The sequence below is a fragment of the Haematobia irritans genome, chromosome 4, assembly GCF_050003625.1.
Source record: "Haematobia irritans isolate KBUSLIRL chromosome 4, ASM5000362v1, whole genome shotgun sequence".
Lineage (NCBI taxonomy): Eukaryota > Metazoa > Arthropoda > Insecta > Diptera > Muscidae > Haematobia > Haematobia irritans.
The window spans coordinates 81,540,120-81,557,942 of NC_134400.1; the positions used below are offsets into that span (position 1 = coordinate 81,540,120).

Below are 17,823 nucleotides of genomic sequence, written 5' to 3' on the forward strand. Positions count from 1 at the left end.
GTTTATCACAAAAAGTATATACGTTTCTTCCAAATACACTTCCTTACAGCGAAAAGCAAATGAGAAACAAACTTTGTTTGTCTAAAATTTCGTTTGGGAGGAAAGAATTATTTTTTTGCGTGTAGACAACATGGGACATACATTATATTTAGCAAAGAAGAAATATGCTTTTATCACATACATTTTTTTACATTTTAAATTAAGTTTATAAGTTTAAACACTTTTTTTACCAGAAAAATCTCTAAAGCACTTTTCTAAGCTATGAATTCAAGATAAAAATCAATAACAAAGAGTTGCCACTTCGTCGGCCTGAAACCACCAAACGTGTTGCCATATTAATATCATGTATTTGGCCAGAAGTTCAATGTTTTACCATATTGTTTTACCATTTTGAATTTGTTTTTGGTAATGTGTTGTCAACTTTTTCGTACCACCAAATATTTAATTTTCACAAGTTCAAAAATTGATTTTATGCGTGAGATTGCGTCATTTGGCCCAATGTGCATTGGGACAACTTTTTAAATTTTCATACGCCAGAAATGATAAGCCATTACATGTACTACACTGAAAAAAAAAAACAGTGAACCCATCTGGAAGGAAAATTTTGGTTCATTTTAGATAAATGTGGCTAATTTTAGAAAATTTTAACAAAACTGTACAATAAACGCCTACGTCACACCGATTTCTACAAATTCAAGAACATCCCAGCAAAAAAAGCGTCGCCAAAAAAGAAATGAAAATGTTCTTTTTGGATCCGGAAGTGGTGCAAAATTGACGCAGAAGCGATGAATTTAACATGGGCTTGTCATAGGATGGAAGTCCTCCATTTCAACAGCCGTTGCACTGAATTTGCATCACTTCTTTAGGTGTGATCCGAATTCAATCTTTTGAATGTAAATTAAAAAAGTCTGTGATATTTTGTCAAAAAATTATTTTTATAATTTTTTAAAACTTTTAATGGATTCTAACGCTTGTGGGAAACGTTTGACCTCAAATATTTTCAAAAATTCACAATTTTTCCAGATTGGATTTAGCATTTTTTTCGACAAAATTTAAATGATTTCTATCATTTTATGAATTCTTTCCCTGTTTTTAACCTATTTGAAACAAAAAAGTTAAAATTACCCATTAAAAGTATGAAAAACCAAGATATAAAAAATTGAATTAAAAGAACTTCCTGGGTAGTTAAAATAAAGAACATCATTGGGAGTGCATCTTCTGGAAGTGCTTTTAACGTTGTGCCTTTGGAAGAACTTCAAAATTTTTTTGCTGGGATGCAATTCAAAACATAATTATAATTAACTTTTTCACTTGATAAAAACAAATTTCGTGAAGGAAAAAATTGCAACAATGTCTTTAGAGCCATACGAACTTCAAGATGGGCGCATTATTGGTAACATTTACATATTTTAAGAAATTCTGAACTATTTTTTGGGATACACGAATTTAGTTCATCGGTATGCTTCATTTGTGTAAAAGTTTCCTCCCTGTTTTAGTTCATTTAACCAACGTACATAAAAAATAATAATTCCGTGAACTACGAGTATAATAGAGTTAAATTGGATTCAGTGAAATGTAGTGTTCACTTTTTTTTTTGAGTGTACGGCATACTATATGTACTTCGTACAACAAACAGTCTCGCATGCGCATTATAGATGTCAAAATACATCTTTAAGAAATGTATTTTTATCGTCTCAAAAAAAAACATTTAGGGAATTAAGTATGTAATATAAAAAACAAGAACATATGTGGACCACTCTAATGTACATACTTCACAACAAAACAAAAAAAAAAAACAATTGCTTCTATTTATCAAATAGTACACATCTTTGGAGGCAACCTTACTAATGGATTTCGTTTCTTCTCTTTACAGCCAAAGATATAAACTCATCACCAACCGGGTCTGACGCACCGCATATAAACTTTCTGAGACGCAAAAAATTCATGATCGCAGGTGCTTGTGCGGTGATAGCACTCATTGTGGTGGCCATCATTTTCGGAATGGAGGCGATAAACGACAACAAAAGTAAGATTGCGTCCGGAAATAGCGAAGAATCGAGAAAGAATATTCCAATCAATTCAACCATAGGTATTCGTTCAATCTTCCCCCAACACTCACTTATATCATATATAAATACAATTGCCCGGATATGGGCAATAAGTACCTAAAAATTATTTCAATTTTGTCCTCTTACATACATTTTCTGGACTAAATAAATTGAAAAGTTTTTGACGAATTAAATGCTGGGTGTATGGCCCCGCGCGGTATTTTTTTTTTCACAAAAACAGATTCTTTAAAATCTTTTTCAAATCGTTTGGTGTAATTGTTTAACCACACCGTATTTGCTGACTACACTCAAAAAAAAAGTGAACCCTCTATTTCACTAAAGCCAATTTAACTTTTTTTTTTAGTTCATGGAATTATTACGTTTGGAGAAAATTTCCTTTACTCTAATAATTCTTTACTTACGTTAGTTAAACGAACTACACTCCAAAAATATGTTTACTTGGATCCAAAGATTTTGACCTTTCCATAAGGATTTTGGTAGCGATTCCTAGCCGGTATTGATTCCGAGAATAATGAAATTTTTACGGACCTCCTTGGCTTTAAATCTAGGATCGATAAAATTAAAATTGGATACAGATCTCATTCTTCGAATTTTTATTCTCTGTTTGCGATAAATTAATGAAGGTATTCATGTACAAACAAATTCCAGTTTCAAAATCAGCATTATGCCAGGTACTTCAAAGTACAAACTGTTTTCTTAATGCTAAAAACAAAACTTTAAACCAAAGATGCAAATCCTTAAAATAAGTCTTAGACTATATTTGAAGCGTTTTTATCTTAAATTTAAAAATTCAATAAGTCAGTTGAGTTAAAGACGATTTCTTTAAATCAAAATTGTTTTTCTTTGTTTTAAGGAAAATTTGCCTTACTTCAAAGATCTACAACTTTAACAGAAGGACGCAAAATATAAAGACTTGTGTCCTAAAGTTTATGAAAGCATGGACTATAAACTTTCTTTTAATTAAAATGAAAAAATAACAACTGAAAAACAAAAATAATTATGTCTAATAAATTTTCTTAAATTTGTGGAAAAATATTTACTTAGTTTTGTGATATCGTCGTGATGTCAGAGTTTGTAATACTGTTTAGTTAAATTTTTTTTTTAAATAAACTAAATTTTCTAAAATTAACCACAATTTTTCTTCCTGCTAGGTTCACAGTTTTTTTCAGTGTATTGATTAGTTGCTTATACAAAAGATTATAGAGGATTATTTGACCGAATTTTACGAAATCAAGTTTGTTGCATCTAAAACATCTAAATGCTTTACATTTTTAAGAATGTTTTTTTTTTTTTGAAAGCTAATTGAAAAAAAAAATTTGCCCGAATATTCAAAAACGTACAAACTGGAAGGTAAATAATATTTACCAGATATTAAAGTAGAGTAGGTAATACGGCTTTATAATGTAAAAATATATCTGTTCTCTACTACAATGTGCTGGAAGGGTGGTAGATGAGTTTTACGTTGTTTGATAGGTTTCCGGATCTTTCGTCATTTGTTGCCTCTCCTGTATCGGGGACGAAACGGAAGAGGTCTTCCAAGAAGTCGTCGCCGAAGGAGGGTCGTACTAAAGTTGTTGGGACTGGTTCGGGGGTGCCGAAATCTGGTGTCTCCGGTACGTCGGAAAGTGGTGCCGTATCATCACTGCCTCGAACGGCTGTGACTGCTCCTATTGCTTGTCATCCTGTTCTAAGTATTGTAGCTGAACAGCCCATGCAAGCTCCTGTACCGATTCCTTTGGTGACTGACTCGATATCGTCTTCTTCGCGGGGTCGATTCAGGCTTGTCTCTCATAAGTTTCGCGACGCCTACTTTGTTGGATAGCCCTCAGCCTCAGTCGTTAGTTTTTGTTTATCGTTTTCCCCGGAGACGACGGCTGAGGATATTGATTGTTATATTAGGTCTAGGGTCGATGGTAGATCGGGATTTAGAACTATTAGTTTGAAGTCTCAGTTCTCTGATTCATTTGCCTACTCTTAGGAGCCGACGGACGATGTTGAGTTCCATGATGATGTATAGGCTAGTTTGTGGGGATATTCCATGCTCTGAATTGATATCTACACACAAAAAAAATTTTTTCTGATTCAATCACGAAATTAATTGATCCAATTAATTTTTAATTGAAATGTCTTCAATCACAGAAATGATAGTATCAATTAAAAAATTAATTGAAGGTCAATTAAACAGTTAATTGATCCAATTAAAAAATTAATTGATACTATTATTTTTGTGATTGACTTTTGTTTCAATTAAAAAATTTGTTGAATCAATTAAATTTTTAATTGAATATTTTTTAAAACACAATTAAAATTTTAATTGGAAAAATGTTCGTGAAATTTTTTTGTGTGTAGGATTAGGATAAATGTTCCTTTTCGGTCATCTAGGAATTACCATTTTCTTTTCATTGATTTTCAACATTCGAATTATGCTTCTGTGGAGCCTATTCGTAGGATGTGCATTCATTTTAATTCCATCTATCATCTAGTTAACACTAACTTAAGTATTGAAATGGTGAAGTCCAGAATTTTAGCATATTTGGATAACTAATACATTTGTTTTATTGAATAACCTAATATTTGGTCTTGTGTTGTAATATATCCGGCTGATGAGTCCTTCTTTGTAGCTGGTTAAATCCCTCAGCCTCCACCCCGCCATGGTCCGGATCATGGTGTGTACGCTGTCTCTACGTCATGGGTACGAGGCCCTCACAGTCGGAAGGGGCTGGAAGTGGCCGATGGGACCGTTTCCCAATAAAAATAAATTAAAGATAGCGTTAGTTTAATTATGGGATTTTGTTTTGGTGCATGTTATATATTCTTTTTCGGAGAAATCGGTGTTCTTGTGCATTTAAGGGTTAAATATATAATATGAAAATGGAAAAAATAAGAACATCTGCAAAAATATTTAGTGGTTGTATCTTACAAGATATGTTACAGTACGAATTAAACTAAGCTTTTGTTTACAAATAAACAATTTGATTGAAGTAGAGAATAGAGATATTTTACACTACATATTTTATTATTCCGCAATTTGTAGGGCTTTTTCAAATTTGGTTTCATATTACACAGAAGTACCATAGACTTTCTGGAAAAATATATTTTTTGAAACAGCATTAGATGTTTTAGATGCAACAAACTTGATTTCGGTCAGAATTCGGTCAACATTTTAAGATGTAATAATTTTTTCGATTGTATCTTAGAAGAAATATGCACTAATGTTGTAAATTTTGATTACTTTTGACTACTCGTTACTATTTGTTACTTTTGAATTGAGTACTCGTTACTACTCGTTACTTTTATAAAAAAAAAATCAAAAAGACATTGTGGGCAATTTTCAATATTTTCTTCTTTTTAAAATTTAAAAACAGTATAGAAAAGCAGATTACATTATCCAGTTTTATTTTAGTGTTATAAAATGTGGTGGTATATGGGTCTCGTTAGAAAAAGATTTTCACCAATCATTCAAATTTTTAGAGCGAACTTCGTATTCACTATTCGGTATTTTTTTCGTCAGGGTATATCTAGATGGCATTGTGTATTACTGATGCCTGCAATTTGCAAACTTTTTAAATCCACGATTTTCCACCATTGACAGTGGATGCAAATATTTAGCGACCATTTTTATCGTGAGACCCAATATTGAAATCTTCCATGGGTTTTTGAATAATGCGCTTTACAGACTATCAGTTATTCTGGACGACAGTGCTCGTGTCGAACATATCCCATATGTTGTGCACATTATAAGTTAAGTCCGAAGGCATAATCGATACTGCTGCATGTTTATGGGATCGATAACACATTTACCGATTATTTAGTCATCGTCGACAAGTCGTATCGATCCGACACACTGTAAGATTCTTTACAAACACCGACAGTCCGGAATAACTGATAGTCTGTAAAGCGCATAAGTGTGGGCCCTTCTCTGAAAACAATTGATTGAACCAGCTGAAGTCAACACCCAATGCAATTTTTTTCAAATGCAAACGTTTTTAAGAAATCAGAAAATTTTTCACTTTCTTCAAAGATGAAGCCATATATCCTTTTCGTGTCATTTTAACTGATAAACGATTTTCGAAAACTTCAATTAATATTTTCCAAGAAGTCAAGAAAAAACTGGCATTGAATATATTGAGTACTCATTTAATAGTAGGTTAGGTTAGGTTAGGTTAAAGTGGCAGCCCGATTAAGATTCAGGCTCACTTCGACTATTCAGTCCATTGTGATACCACATTAACTAAAAGTACCTATTACATATGGGCACTTCTAGTTTTAAACGTTGAACCTTCTCGATTATTTTCTTCTGTTGAACCAACCAGATTGTTCCAAAAACATTAGCCGACTGCTTAAGTTAACGTTTTCCAGGTCCGCTAGTAATCTGAAGATATGCCCCTAAAATTTGCTTACGCCTTACACAAAATGCAGGACACTCACACAAGAGGTGTTTTATTGATTCCTTTTCCTCCGCATCATGACAGCTCATACAATAGTTATTATACTTCGCACCAATAGTTTTTGCAAAATCGCCTATCTGGCAGTGACCCGTTATAACAGATATCAGGAGTGATATCTGACGTCTCGAGAACACTAGCATATCTAGTGTGCGGTTTAAGTTTAAATGGGGCCATATTTGCTTGGTGTCGTTACAACCCTTACAATTCTCCCATCGAACATTTGCCATCATGACAGCCTTCTCACGCAGTAAGAGCTTGCAGGTAGCCAGAGGCACACCAACAGATTCTAGTTCCCCTGGAATATGTAAGGTAGTTCCTAGCCTTGCTAGCTCATCTGCTTCGCAGTTCCCCGGTATGTTCCTGTGGCCAGGCACCCATATTAGGTGAATATTGTGCTGCTCAGCCATCTCATTGAGAGATTTGCGGCAGTCGATGACCGTTTTTTTTATTGCTAATATTTCATCCTGAAAAACACTACAGTGATCAGGTAATCTTTTCGCTATTCGAAGTTCCAGATCTTTAGAATATACTCCGAAACCCACTTGGTCATCCAATTTGGAGCCATCAGTGTAGAAATCTATATATTCTTTATTCCCCGGGGTCTGTGTGCACCACGCCTCACTGTTGGGGATTAGAGTCTCAAACTTTTTGTCGAAAAGTGGTTTCGCCAAAGTGTAATCCACTACGTTAGGCACATCTGGCATTATTTTGAGGACCGAACTGTGACCGAAACTTTTTTCCGACCACAGCGATAGCTCGCGCAACCGCACAGCCGTTGTTGCAGCTGACTGTTTGGCCAAAATGTCTAAAGGCAATATATGCAGTATGACATTAAGGGAGTTTGTTCCTGTCGTGCTGAATGCACCTGAGATACACAAGCACGCCATACGCTGAACTTTGTCTAAACTTGTCGGCTGGTGAAGTGCCGGCCACCAGACTACCACTGCCGTGTATAGCCAATGTACAATTTTTGGTTTTAGTCCCCACTTTTTCCCTATTGCCTTTTTGCACGAGTATAAAGCTACCGTTGCTTTCCTCGCCCTTTCTTCAATATTAAGCTTAAAGTGCAGCTTCCTGTCCAAAATAACGCCAAGGTATTTTGCACACTCCCTAAAGGGAATTTCAATACCCCCTAAGGAAATGGGCCTAACCGTGGGAGTTTTGCGATCTTTGCAGTACATGACTATTTCTGTCTTTGCAGGATTTACCCCAAGACCATTATCTTTCGCCCATTTCTCAGTCATCCGGAGGGCTCTCTGTATAATATCTCTAACTGTTGATGGGAATTTTCCCCTGACTGCTAGCGCCACATCAGCTGCGTATGCCACCACTTGTATCCTTTCTTTTTCTAGGGAAACCAGAAGGTCGTTTATAGCAACATTCCAAAGAAGAGGTGATAGAACTCCTCCTTGAGGAGTGCCTCTGTTCACATACCTTTGTATATTTGCTTGTCCTAGTGTGGCTGAAATGCGTCTCTTCCTTAGAAGTTCGTCTAACAGCCCAAGTATACCTGGATCAACATTCAGAGTTGTCAGTCCATTTAATATCGAGCTCGGATGGACGTTATTGAACGCCCCTTCGATGTCTAGAAATGCCACGATTGTGTATTCTTTGACAGATAGTGAGCTTTCAATAAAGCTGACTAGTTCATGTAATGCGGTCTCAGTAGACCTGCCTTTCGAGTATGTATGTTGTCGTTTCGAGAGCAAACTTGAATCGACGCTAGTTCTAAGATAAATATCTATCATCCTCTCCAGAGTCTTAAGTAGGAATGATGATAAGCTGATTGGTCGGAAATCCTTCGCATTCGAGTGAGAGGCTTTTACCGCTTTAGGTATGAAAACGACTTTTGATTCTCTCCACTTTCGTGGAATATATGCTAAGTTGATACATCCTATATATATCGCCGACAACCAGGGGATAATTCTGTCAGCCACCGCTTTTAACTCCGCCGGAGTAATTCCATCAGGTCAGGGGGATTTGAATGATCCAAAGCTATTTAACGCCCATTTTATTCTAGATTCTGATACAATTTCCTCGATAGGAAACGACCGCTGAGCCACTGTGGCACCGTCAGTGCATGGTTCAACCGTCTGATTTCCGGGAAAATGTGTGTCCAATAGTACCTCCAGCGTCTCCTCATTGGACGTTGTCCAATTGCCCTCCGATGTTTTAATGAAACCTGGAGCGGAGCTCGTGGATGCTAGCACCTTCCGTAGTCTGGAAGCCTCGGACGTATTCTCAATGCTGCTGCAGTAATCATTCCAAGAGTTATGCTGAGTCTTTCTCAGTTCTCGCTTGTATCCTCTCAGATTCTTCTTGTAAGCGTCCCAATCCACAGGAGCTCTGGTGGACTGTGCTTTGTTAAAGAGCTTCCTGCACGATTTCTTCATATTACCTAACTCCGTAGACCACCATGGTGGTCGATTTTTCCCCCTTGGCTTCCCTTTAGGGCATGCAGCTTTCAGTGAAATGTTGAAGGCCTTAGTAATCCTCTCCACTGCGTGTTCGATAACTTGCACAGTGCTCATATTTGTCTCTGGTATTTCCGGTATCATCATATTGAACGATTCCCTATACCTATTCCAGTCAGCTTTCCTAACATTTGGCGGAAATATGGTCTTGGTGGTATGAACATCAAATTTGAAACTGATGTAGCGATGATCTGAGAAGCTGTGTTCACTTAAAACATGCCACTCAGATATCATTTCATTCAGTTCTTTCGAGGCCAAGGTGATGTCCAAAACCTCTTGCCTGTTTTTAGTGACAAAGGTTGGGGCATCTCCCTTGTTGCAAACTACCAGATTAGTACGCAAAATAAACTCTATTAGCGATTCTCCCCTTGCATTAGTATCACTACTTCCCCATATACTATGATGCGCATTCGCATCGCATCCCATAATGAGTTTCGTCTTTGTTTTCAGTTACTCCTCAACTAAGGTCTTAACGGCACATGGAGGCATCTCCCTGTCATGTCCCATATAGACCGAAGATACCCAATATTTGCATTTGGCTATTTCTAAATTGGCAACGACAGTGTCTGCATTGCACATTGAAGGAAGCAGAAACAAGTTAAGCTCGTTTTTAGCAATTATACTGGCTCGAATTACATCATTACCAGTATACTGCAGTAGTTTGAACCCCGGAGTACTTAATTCACATATTTTGTTTCTATAAACATATGGTTCTTGAATAAGAACTATGTCTATGTCCCCTTTCATCAGGAGAACTTTTAAGGCAGCACATGCAGCCTTACAATGATGAAGATTTATCTGGAGGATCCGTAGGACCATCGAGATTTTCAACAACCGTCACATCAGCCGCTTCAATCGAGTCATCAAGAATGTCCTCTTCAGAGATATCGGCGACTCTCTCAATAACCATAGGTTCAACTTTGGAGAGTTCTGAGGCAGTAGAAGCCTCCTCACGCATACGGTATCTATCCATGTCTTCAACTTTGGTATCTCCCTCGACTTCGCAAGAGGATCCGCTTACTTCTGATTCAGACAGAGGCTTGTCAATTTCGTTTTTATATACCTTCATTTGGATATAATGAAAGCCATAACATACACGGCCCTGGGACTTTGCTAGATGTGGCAAAGTCTGAGTGTTCAATATAAACACTGCATGCCGTCTTGGTCCATCCACTTCATCCAAAAGGCCAACCTTCCAATCAGCTGTTGGAAGATCTGGATTGCATTGTTTTAGTCTATTTAAAATAGATTCAGGGTCAGGAGGGTTTGCAGGTATCCACGCATGTGCTCTTGGTCTAGCCGGTATGTCTTTCTTCTCGACTAACTCTAGAGCAGCTCCTTCCCAAACTTCACCAATTAGTATCAGAGCAGCTTTAAAACATTCTATAGACCTCTGGTCCTCAAATGCGACTAGCTTAAATCGTCCTTAATACCAACCAGCCTCTTGGTGTCGAGGATCTGGGCCGGGAAACTTTTCCAGCACCTGTGAATAGACGCCAGACAAAGCATTCTCAATTTCCCCCCATTTTTGCTTTGGAACCATACCGTCCAATGCTCCTTTATTTATGATAGCCATCACAAGGCTGTCTTTAGCAACTGAGGCAAACGATCGTTGATCCCTTTTGGAGGATGGCAGCTCATCTGGTGATCGTTCCCTTTTTCCAGCCTCAAGAATTCCTTGAGCCCATTTTAAGGAATCGCTTTGTTTAGCCGGCAACGTGCTTGGGTCGACTGATCCTAATTTCTTTAGGATAAACAAAGCATTTCTGCGTTCCTTGAATCTCTTTCGTGAGGGATTACCTCCTTTTGATGCCGTTACCTTGGAAAAGGTTCGACTTGTCAAATTGTCGCCATTTACTAGTAACGAGTACTCAAAAAAGTAGTCAGTAACGAGTACTTGTAATCAAATACTCGTTACTTTCCCAACACTAATATGCACTGTATTTAAGGGTTAAGGAGACACCCATTGCCCAAAAAAAAAAGTTTTACAAATAAGGTGTCAATGTAAACGGTGCATTAGTCGGCATGTGTACAAGTAACTACGTTCATTAGGAAATTGTCCAAAATCTTGTATTGGGTTTAAAACCAAAAAGAGAAATTGTGAACGGGAGATTTTCACTTTTATTGATGCGGGGAGTTTTAGTGAAAGTACATATATTAATCATGATTTGGGTTGCCGATTTTTTGGATTTTTGTTTTGGATTTCGATATAATTATGCATGGATTTGAAAACATTCGAAGGTGCTGTCTAAATTTAAATTTTGTATAAATAGCACCTGCATTGATGAGAAGTTGCACTACTCCAAATCACTAAATTAAAGTATTTTTAAAATATGTTCATTCTCAAAAAATTGCTTCTCTAACATATGTATGTCTCAAACTATTTCGCAGGAAGCACATATAACATACAGTTCTGTTCAAAACATTTGCAACTAGCTCTACCATGCACTTAATCTATGTATATGTTATCTCCCACAATAATAACTTTATTGTTTCACTTCCACTTAAAAAATAATCGTTATGGAGTTGTATTTCCAAATTCTAATTTGGAAAATGAATGGGCTGTTATTAAAAATTGATATTTCACGAAAGGTAAAGAATCGTATGATTCGACCCGTTCAAAACAATTGCAACTACCAGGACCCTGTAATATTTTCTTCTTTAAGGGCATTGTTTTTTGTATTTTTTACCTGAAATAGTTATACGAACCTATAAGAACATGGATTAAACGTACAAAAATAGCATTGTATATGTAACATACCCTATTCAAAATAGGCGACCGGACATATCCTCCAACGGACATTTCGCCCAAAATGATTTTTGGGCGTTATGACCTCCAATGGAGCGGTCACATCGCCCAATTTTAGTTTGGGCTTTATGTCCTCCCTCATCGCGGTCATATGTCCCAAAAAATAGGCGGTCAAAACGCCCAATATTTTATGGGGAAAATAAAACTGTCCTAAATGAAGTAGTTTTGATCCCCAATTTTGGTTAACTAAATACGTACGGTACTTAATTCAAAATGCCGTAACTAGAAAGACAGTGCAGATCTCGTGGTCTATAAGAAAATTAAGGAGAAAATGGTACAAAACGCTCCACAAAGCCCCCAAGAACTCATTGCACTATTTGCCAAATCAGAACATATGAGTGAATACTAAATGTGCGAAAGTGTGCCGGAAAAGATATTTTACCAAACCACTATTATGGAAGCCGATTTGACATACAGTCTCTTTGTGTTCCACCCCAGTAACTGAAATAATGAATAATATGGATGATGGAGATGCTATTGTTTTATTGATGTCCCTTTTTAGGTCGTTTCATTTTATCTTATTGGTACAAGAAATTACTAATATTTACGAAGGTTACAAACGACATGTCAGTATAACTGTCTTCATTTTTAAAATCAAGTTAATAAAACGAAAGATGCAAGAACTTGAGGACAAACTGAATGTGATGAATTTAACAAAGGATTCGCGTGCGCGAATTCTCGTCGTCCTCAAATACTCAAATAAATCGCGCGCGCGATTTTTTTCACGTACCCATCAGCAGCAAATCGATCATCTCATCTTGTTCCAATTTTAATGTTTAGAACAAGATAATAAAACGAAAGTTCAGCATTTGTCTGGTTTGTTCAAAAGAAAAAAATTATCAATTTCCGAATATTCATGTTTCAATATATAAATTCAAATGTCTTGGAGCTTTAACCGACCTATTTCACGAGCGAAATAGGTCTTCGTAGTGCCACTTTAGCCGCTTTTCCATTTCAATCATACGCTGAGAAGAAAAATAGTCAAAAATTATGTTCCAGTCAAAAACAATTAAAACAAACGATGAAGACCAGATATGCTAGTTTTACATCTTCTTCCAGCATACACAATAAAAGCAGGATTCGATATTTGTCAATAAGAGGCATATCTATCTATTAAATATTTAAAAAAAAATTATGGATAGATGAAGTAATCATATATAGCTTTTGAATGATTTAAAAAAATTTATTTTGTTATTTTAAACTATTGTTTATATTCAATTATATTCAAACGGTCATAACACCCACATTTTTTATGGGGCTTATGACCGCGATGAGGGAGGACATAAAGTCCAAACTAAAATTGGGCGATGTGACCGCTCCAGTGGAGGTTATAACGCCCAAAAATCATTTTGGGCGAAATGTTCGTTGGGCGATATGTCCGGTCGCCTTCAAAATATTGAAATAAGTTTCATAGAAAAAAAATAAAGAATAAACAAAGGCTTTTAAGAACATGGACATGTGAAAATAACAAAGAAATTTTTCCCTTTGCGACCGCGGTAATTATTTGGACATAGGTTGCATATATGTGAATTTAGAGTAAATGTGAATTTCTAGTTTCCATGGTAACTGTCAAACTAAAACATCTCAACCCGGTGTGAACGGTGAAATGTTTTGGAAAAAGGAATGAGGAAAACGCGTCGATGGGAATACAGCATAAGCATTCCGGGAAATGCCGCCTGCATTGATTATTCAGCGCGATTATGACCTCTAGTACACGTGTAACGTGGTAAAACAATGGATTTCCGATAAAAAAATTCGGGTGCTTGACTAGCCTGTTCAGTCGCCTAAAGTAAAAGTCATAAAACAAGCTTTGGACTTACGAAATCTATTTGAACCTGAACCATAGTATATCATTTAATCTTAACCAATGGAAAAAAGTTGCGCAGAAGTTATCAAACGGCATGGCTATAGTTGAACTTCGTATAGCGCCAAAGGCATTTTTATTTGTTTGATTTTCGTAGAAATTAGGTAGAATGCATTCCATATATTAGTTAACATTTTTCTATATTTATGTACCACTATACTACAGAATGAAAAAATTTAACTGAATTGAATTAATATATGGATTGATTTTATTGAAATTTTTTCATTCATTTAGACAAATCTTACATATTTGTGGTAAACCTTTTACTTCAAAATTAGAACTGTTTACCTTCGTTTTTGAATACAATTTATTTATTAATAAAACCATTTTTTTCTTCTACAAAATACATGTTTTATTAATATATTAAATATACGTATTTAAAATCAACAGCATCGACTGGCCTTGAAATATTAGTTTATTATTCCTCTATTTTCAATTTCCATGTAATGTTATCAACTGTAAGCCGCATTTTTCTTCTTCTTGTACCTTTCACTTTTAATAAGTTCCTGCCTAACGATTTTGTCCTCCTTTTACAATTTCAATACATACAAATATAAAAAATCATAAACTAATTTTTCACAAAATTTTAACATCACTGAACAGCGTCACCTGATAATTGAAGACGAATTAAGGGGTTGTTATTCTTCAGGCATTTTCTCACTTATTTAAAATAGCAAATATATTATATATTTTATTTGTTATTTATTATATTATCTTACTAAATTATTTTTTAACTATCTCTCCTATATCTAAAAAATAACCCACGCGCAAACATGTCGATTACATCGATGACAGGTATCGATTACAGGCAGATAAAAGAAATATAGGAAAATTTCCTATATTCTAACAAGTGTGATTCCTTAACTTTTGAAAGGATTGAACTGACATATTTTTCTATGCCAAGTGTTATTTGTACATATGTATGATAAGCTTTCTATAATAAAAGAAGTCAGAATTATCATTTTATTGGAAATTTTACTAAATTTGAGGAAACTTGGGTGTAGTTCGGTTTTTGTTTACTTTTACGAATGCTTTGTTATCAGTGAATAAAATTTTCTTTTTCAGTAGTAAATTCTTATACCCAGCGAAGAAAACAGCATTAGTAATATTCCATTCCTTATTCTACACGGACGAAAAAGACTGTTTTTCATATGTTTGGGTATAAACATTGTATGTTTGGAACTCAAATTTTTAAACACAATATTTTTGAGTGCAAACATATAATGTTCATAAACTAGCATAATATGTTTGGGACATATATGTTAATGTGTTAGAACATATTATGTTTGGGACATAAAATGTTTGTAAATATAATATGCTTGGATTCAAACATGTATTAATTTAGAAATAGCCCATAAACATATATGTGTTTACAAAGAGAGACAAAGTGTATGCTGGAAGTTTAATAATGAAAGTAACCAATTGGCGCATTACAAATATATATACACAAAAAAATTTCATTAAATATAGGAAAAAAATACTACGTGTGAATATAAACAAGTATAAATTTACATATTATGAGTAAACATATATATGTTGTGATATAAGACTTCGCCAAAAATTGTATATGCTTAAGTAAATTATTAAAATGAGTATTCGGAGAGAAAATTCATTCGGAATCAAGATGAAATATATTTGAAAAAAAAAGAGCATGAGTTTTGTTTATCATTTTCGCATTACGGGCACAATTTTTTTGTTTCGTCAAAACTAATCGGAACGTAGGACGAGTAAGTCAAAATATTCAAACAAAGGTAATTAAAGGGATCTTCATAAAAACTAACGAAAGGGCACTATACACTGAACAAAAAGCATGTCCGGTTCCAAAGATTGTGTCTCCACTTTAACAATTTTGGTATTGATTCCGAACCAAAGAAGCGGAGAATACAAGTTAGGATGCTTTTAAGACACAATTCTCTTTTAAATGGGGTTTTGTGTACTTGACTCTACACCCTCATAAAAAATCGCTTCTGTAACACATACTCCCAAACCTATTTTGCTTCAAGCATATACATTTTTGGGTATTGCCCAAACATTTATATGTTTGATCTCTTCCAATATATAATATGTTTGAAAGCATATTGGTCTAAACAATATATGTTTGGGTAGTCTAAGTTCCAAACATTTTGTATTTTTGCATCCAAATTCAATAATGTTGTCTTCCAAAAAACAATATGTTATTATGTGAACATATAATATGTTTGGGAGCATTTTGCACCCAAAAATATAATATGCTTAAAAAAAATTCTCCCAAACAATATTGTGCTCAAAATTTTATTTATTTATTTATATATTTACAATCATAATGAATTATGAAAATAAACAGGTAATATAGGTGCTAACAACATAGGTTTTCGACCTGAATGCTCAAAATTTTGTTTCTGCCCAATTGTATATTCCCCCACATCTTTCTCACTTCCACTAGATTTTGTTTAGTTCTTAGCACCTTTTTCTGTAATACAAACATTGTAGAAGAAATTATTCAATTTTATGATTTTTTTATTTTCATTTTACCTTTTGCCGGACGGGGATTCGAACAGCGGACCACACAGTTTGTAAGGATCAAAGAAGTAGCTGATCAATTGCCCAAGGGAAAATAACATGTTAATTTTGTAATAACAAGCAAAACAACCACCAACTTAATTCAATATCGCTCCCTGTTAAATAGCGCTCCAAGCTACTAACCACATATATGTTTATAGGCTATTTCGAAATTAATATATGTTTGCATCCAAGCATATTATATTTACAAACATTTTATGTCCCAAACATAATATGTTCTAACATATTAACATATATGTCCCAAACATGTTATGCTAGTTTATGAACATTATATGCTTGAACTCAAAAATATTGTGTTTAAAAATTTGTTTTCCAAACATATAATGTTTATAGCCAAACATATGAAAAACAGTCTTTTTCATCCGTGTACGAAGCACATTTCAATTTGTCGCTTTTTCAGCTTTTTTATATGCTATAAAATGTCCGTTAAAAACAAGACTTCCAGTAGAAATTATGCTATGTTTTAAGTAAAAAATGTCTTTAAAATAAAGTATTGAAAAACATATCCTATTTTTAATGATTTTTGCCTTGTAGTCAAGATGCAAAAATGCAACAAATTTAAAGACAGTTTCATTAATTTTAAAGAATTTTTCTGAATTATTAAAGTCAAGTTGACCTTAGTCCAAAAATTTGTTCTTTCATGTTATGATACCCATTTTTAAGTCAAATCACTTAATTATAACGACAACACGACTTCATTGAAAGTATCGACCTTTGAACATGGAAAAAACTTTATATTAGAGAAATGCGTCTTCTAAGCTAAGCAAAAGTTGTATTCTTATTTTAAGGACATGAACTCTTTGGCCTCACAACAATATTTTTTCAATGCACTCTTTTTAGAGTTGTGAAAGTAAAATGAAAACAGGGCGAAACAGTGAAAAATTAAGATCTATAAAAACAAAGATTACTTCCTCTTTATTAATGAGTAGTCGAAGAGGAGTTGACGGATTTTTTCGAAAATAAAAGTGGGCATTGAGTTCGAGTTTTGCCGCGGCAAAACCAGAATAACATTACAACTTTTTCCGGTAAATTGTATTATAACATGTATATAGAATTTAAATATAATGTGCTTTTGAATGGTTATCGTTAATCTTAGGATGAAAATTTGTAGACATGAATTCATTATTTTTTTTTTTTTGTGTGTAAATTTTGCCACAAATCCCACCATCGAGAACTTCGTATGTTGAAAAAAAAAGCTAAATCCAATCTGAAAAAATTTTGAATTTTTTGAAATATTTGAGGTCAAACGTTTCCGACAAGCGTTAGAATCCATTAGAAATTATAAAAAAATTATAACAATTACTTATTTGACGAAATATCACAGAATTTTTTAATTTACATCCAAAACATTGAATTCGGATCACACCTAAAGAAGTGATGCAAATTCAGTGCAACGGCTGTTGAAATGGAGGACTTCTGTCCTATGACAAGCCCATGTTAAATTCATCGCTTCTGCGTCAATTTTGCACCACTTCCGGATCCAAAAAGAACATTTTCATTATTTTTTGGCGACGCTTTTTTTGCTGGGCAAATAAGCGTTGTCCATACGCATCAGAAAGTTTAGGTTTATAAAATTCCATAAATAAAAATTGGATGATTT

At 34.7% G+C, this 17,823-nt stretch overlaps 1 protein-coding gene across 6 annotated transcripts in view; it reads left to right on the top strand.

Moving 5' to 3' along the window:
* The window catches only part of LOC142236870 (peptidoglycan-recognition protein LC-like), a 107,244-nt gene that overhangs the window by 57,368 nt on the left and 32,053 nt on the right, over positions 1-17,823 (top strand). For 4 of the 6 annotated variants that reach the window (XM_075308150.1, XM_075308151.1, XM_075308149.1 and 1 more), the window contains exon 3: positions 1,874-2,089. In XM_075308150.1, coding sequence (XP_075164265.1) covers positions 1,874-2,089 — 216 coding nt within the window. The remainder of the gene's footprint in view (positions 1-1,873; positions 2,090-17,823) is intronic. The other 2 variants (XM_075308153.1, XM_075308152.1) reach the window with 1 other exon arrangement.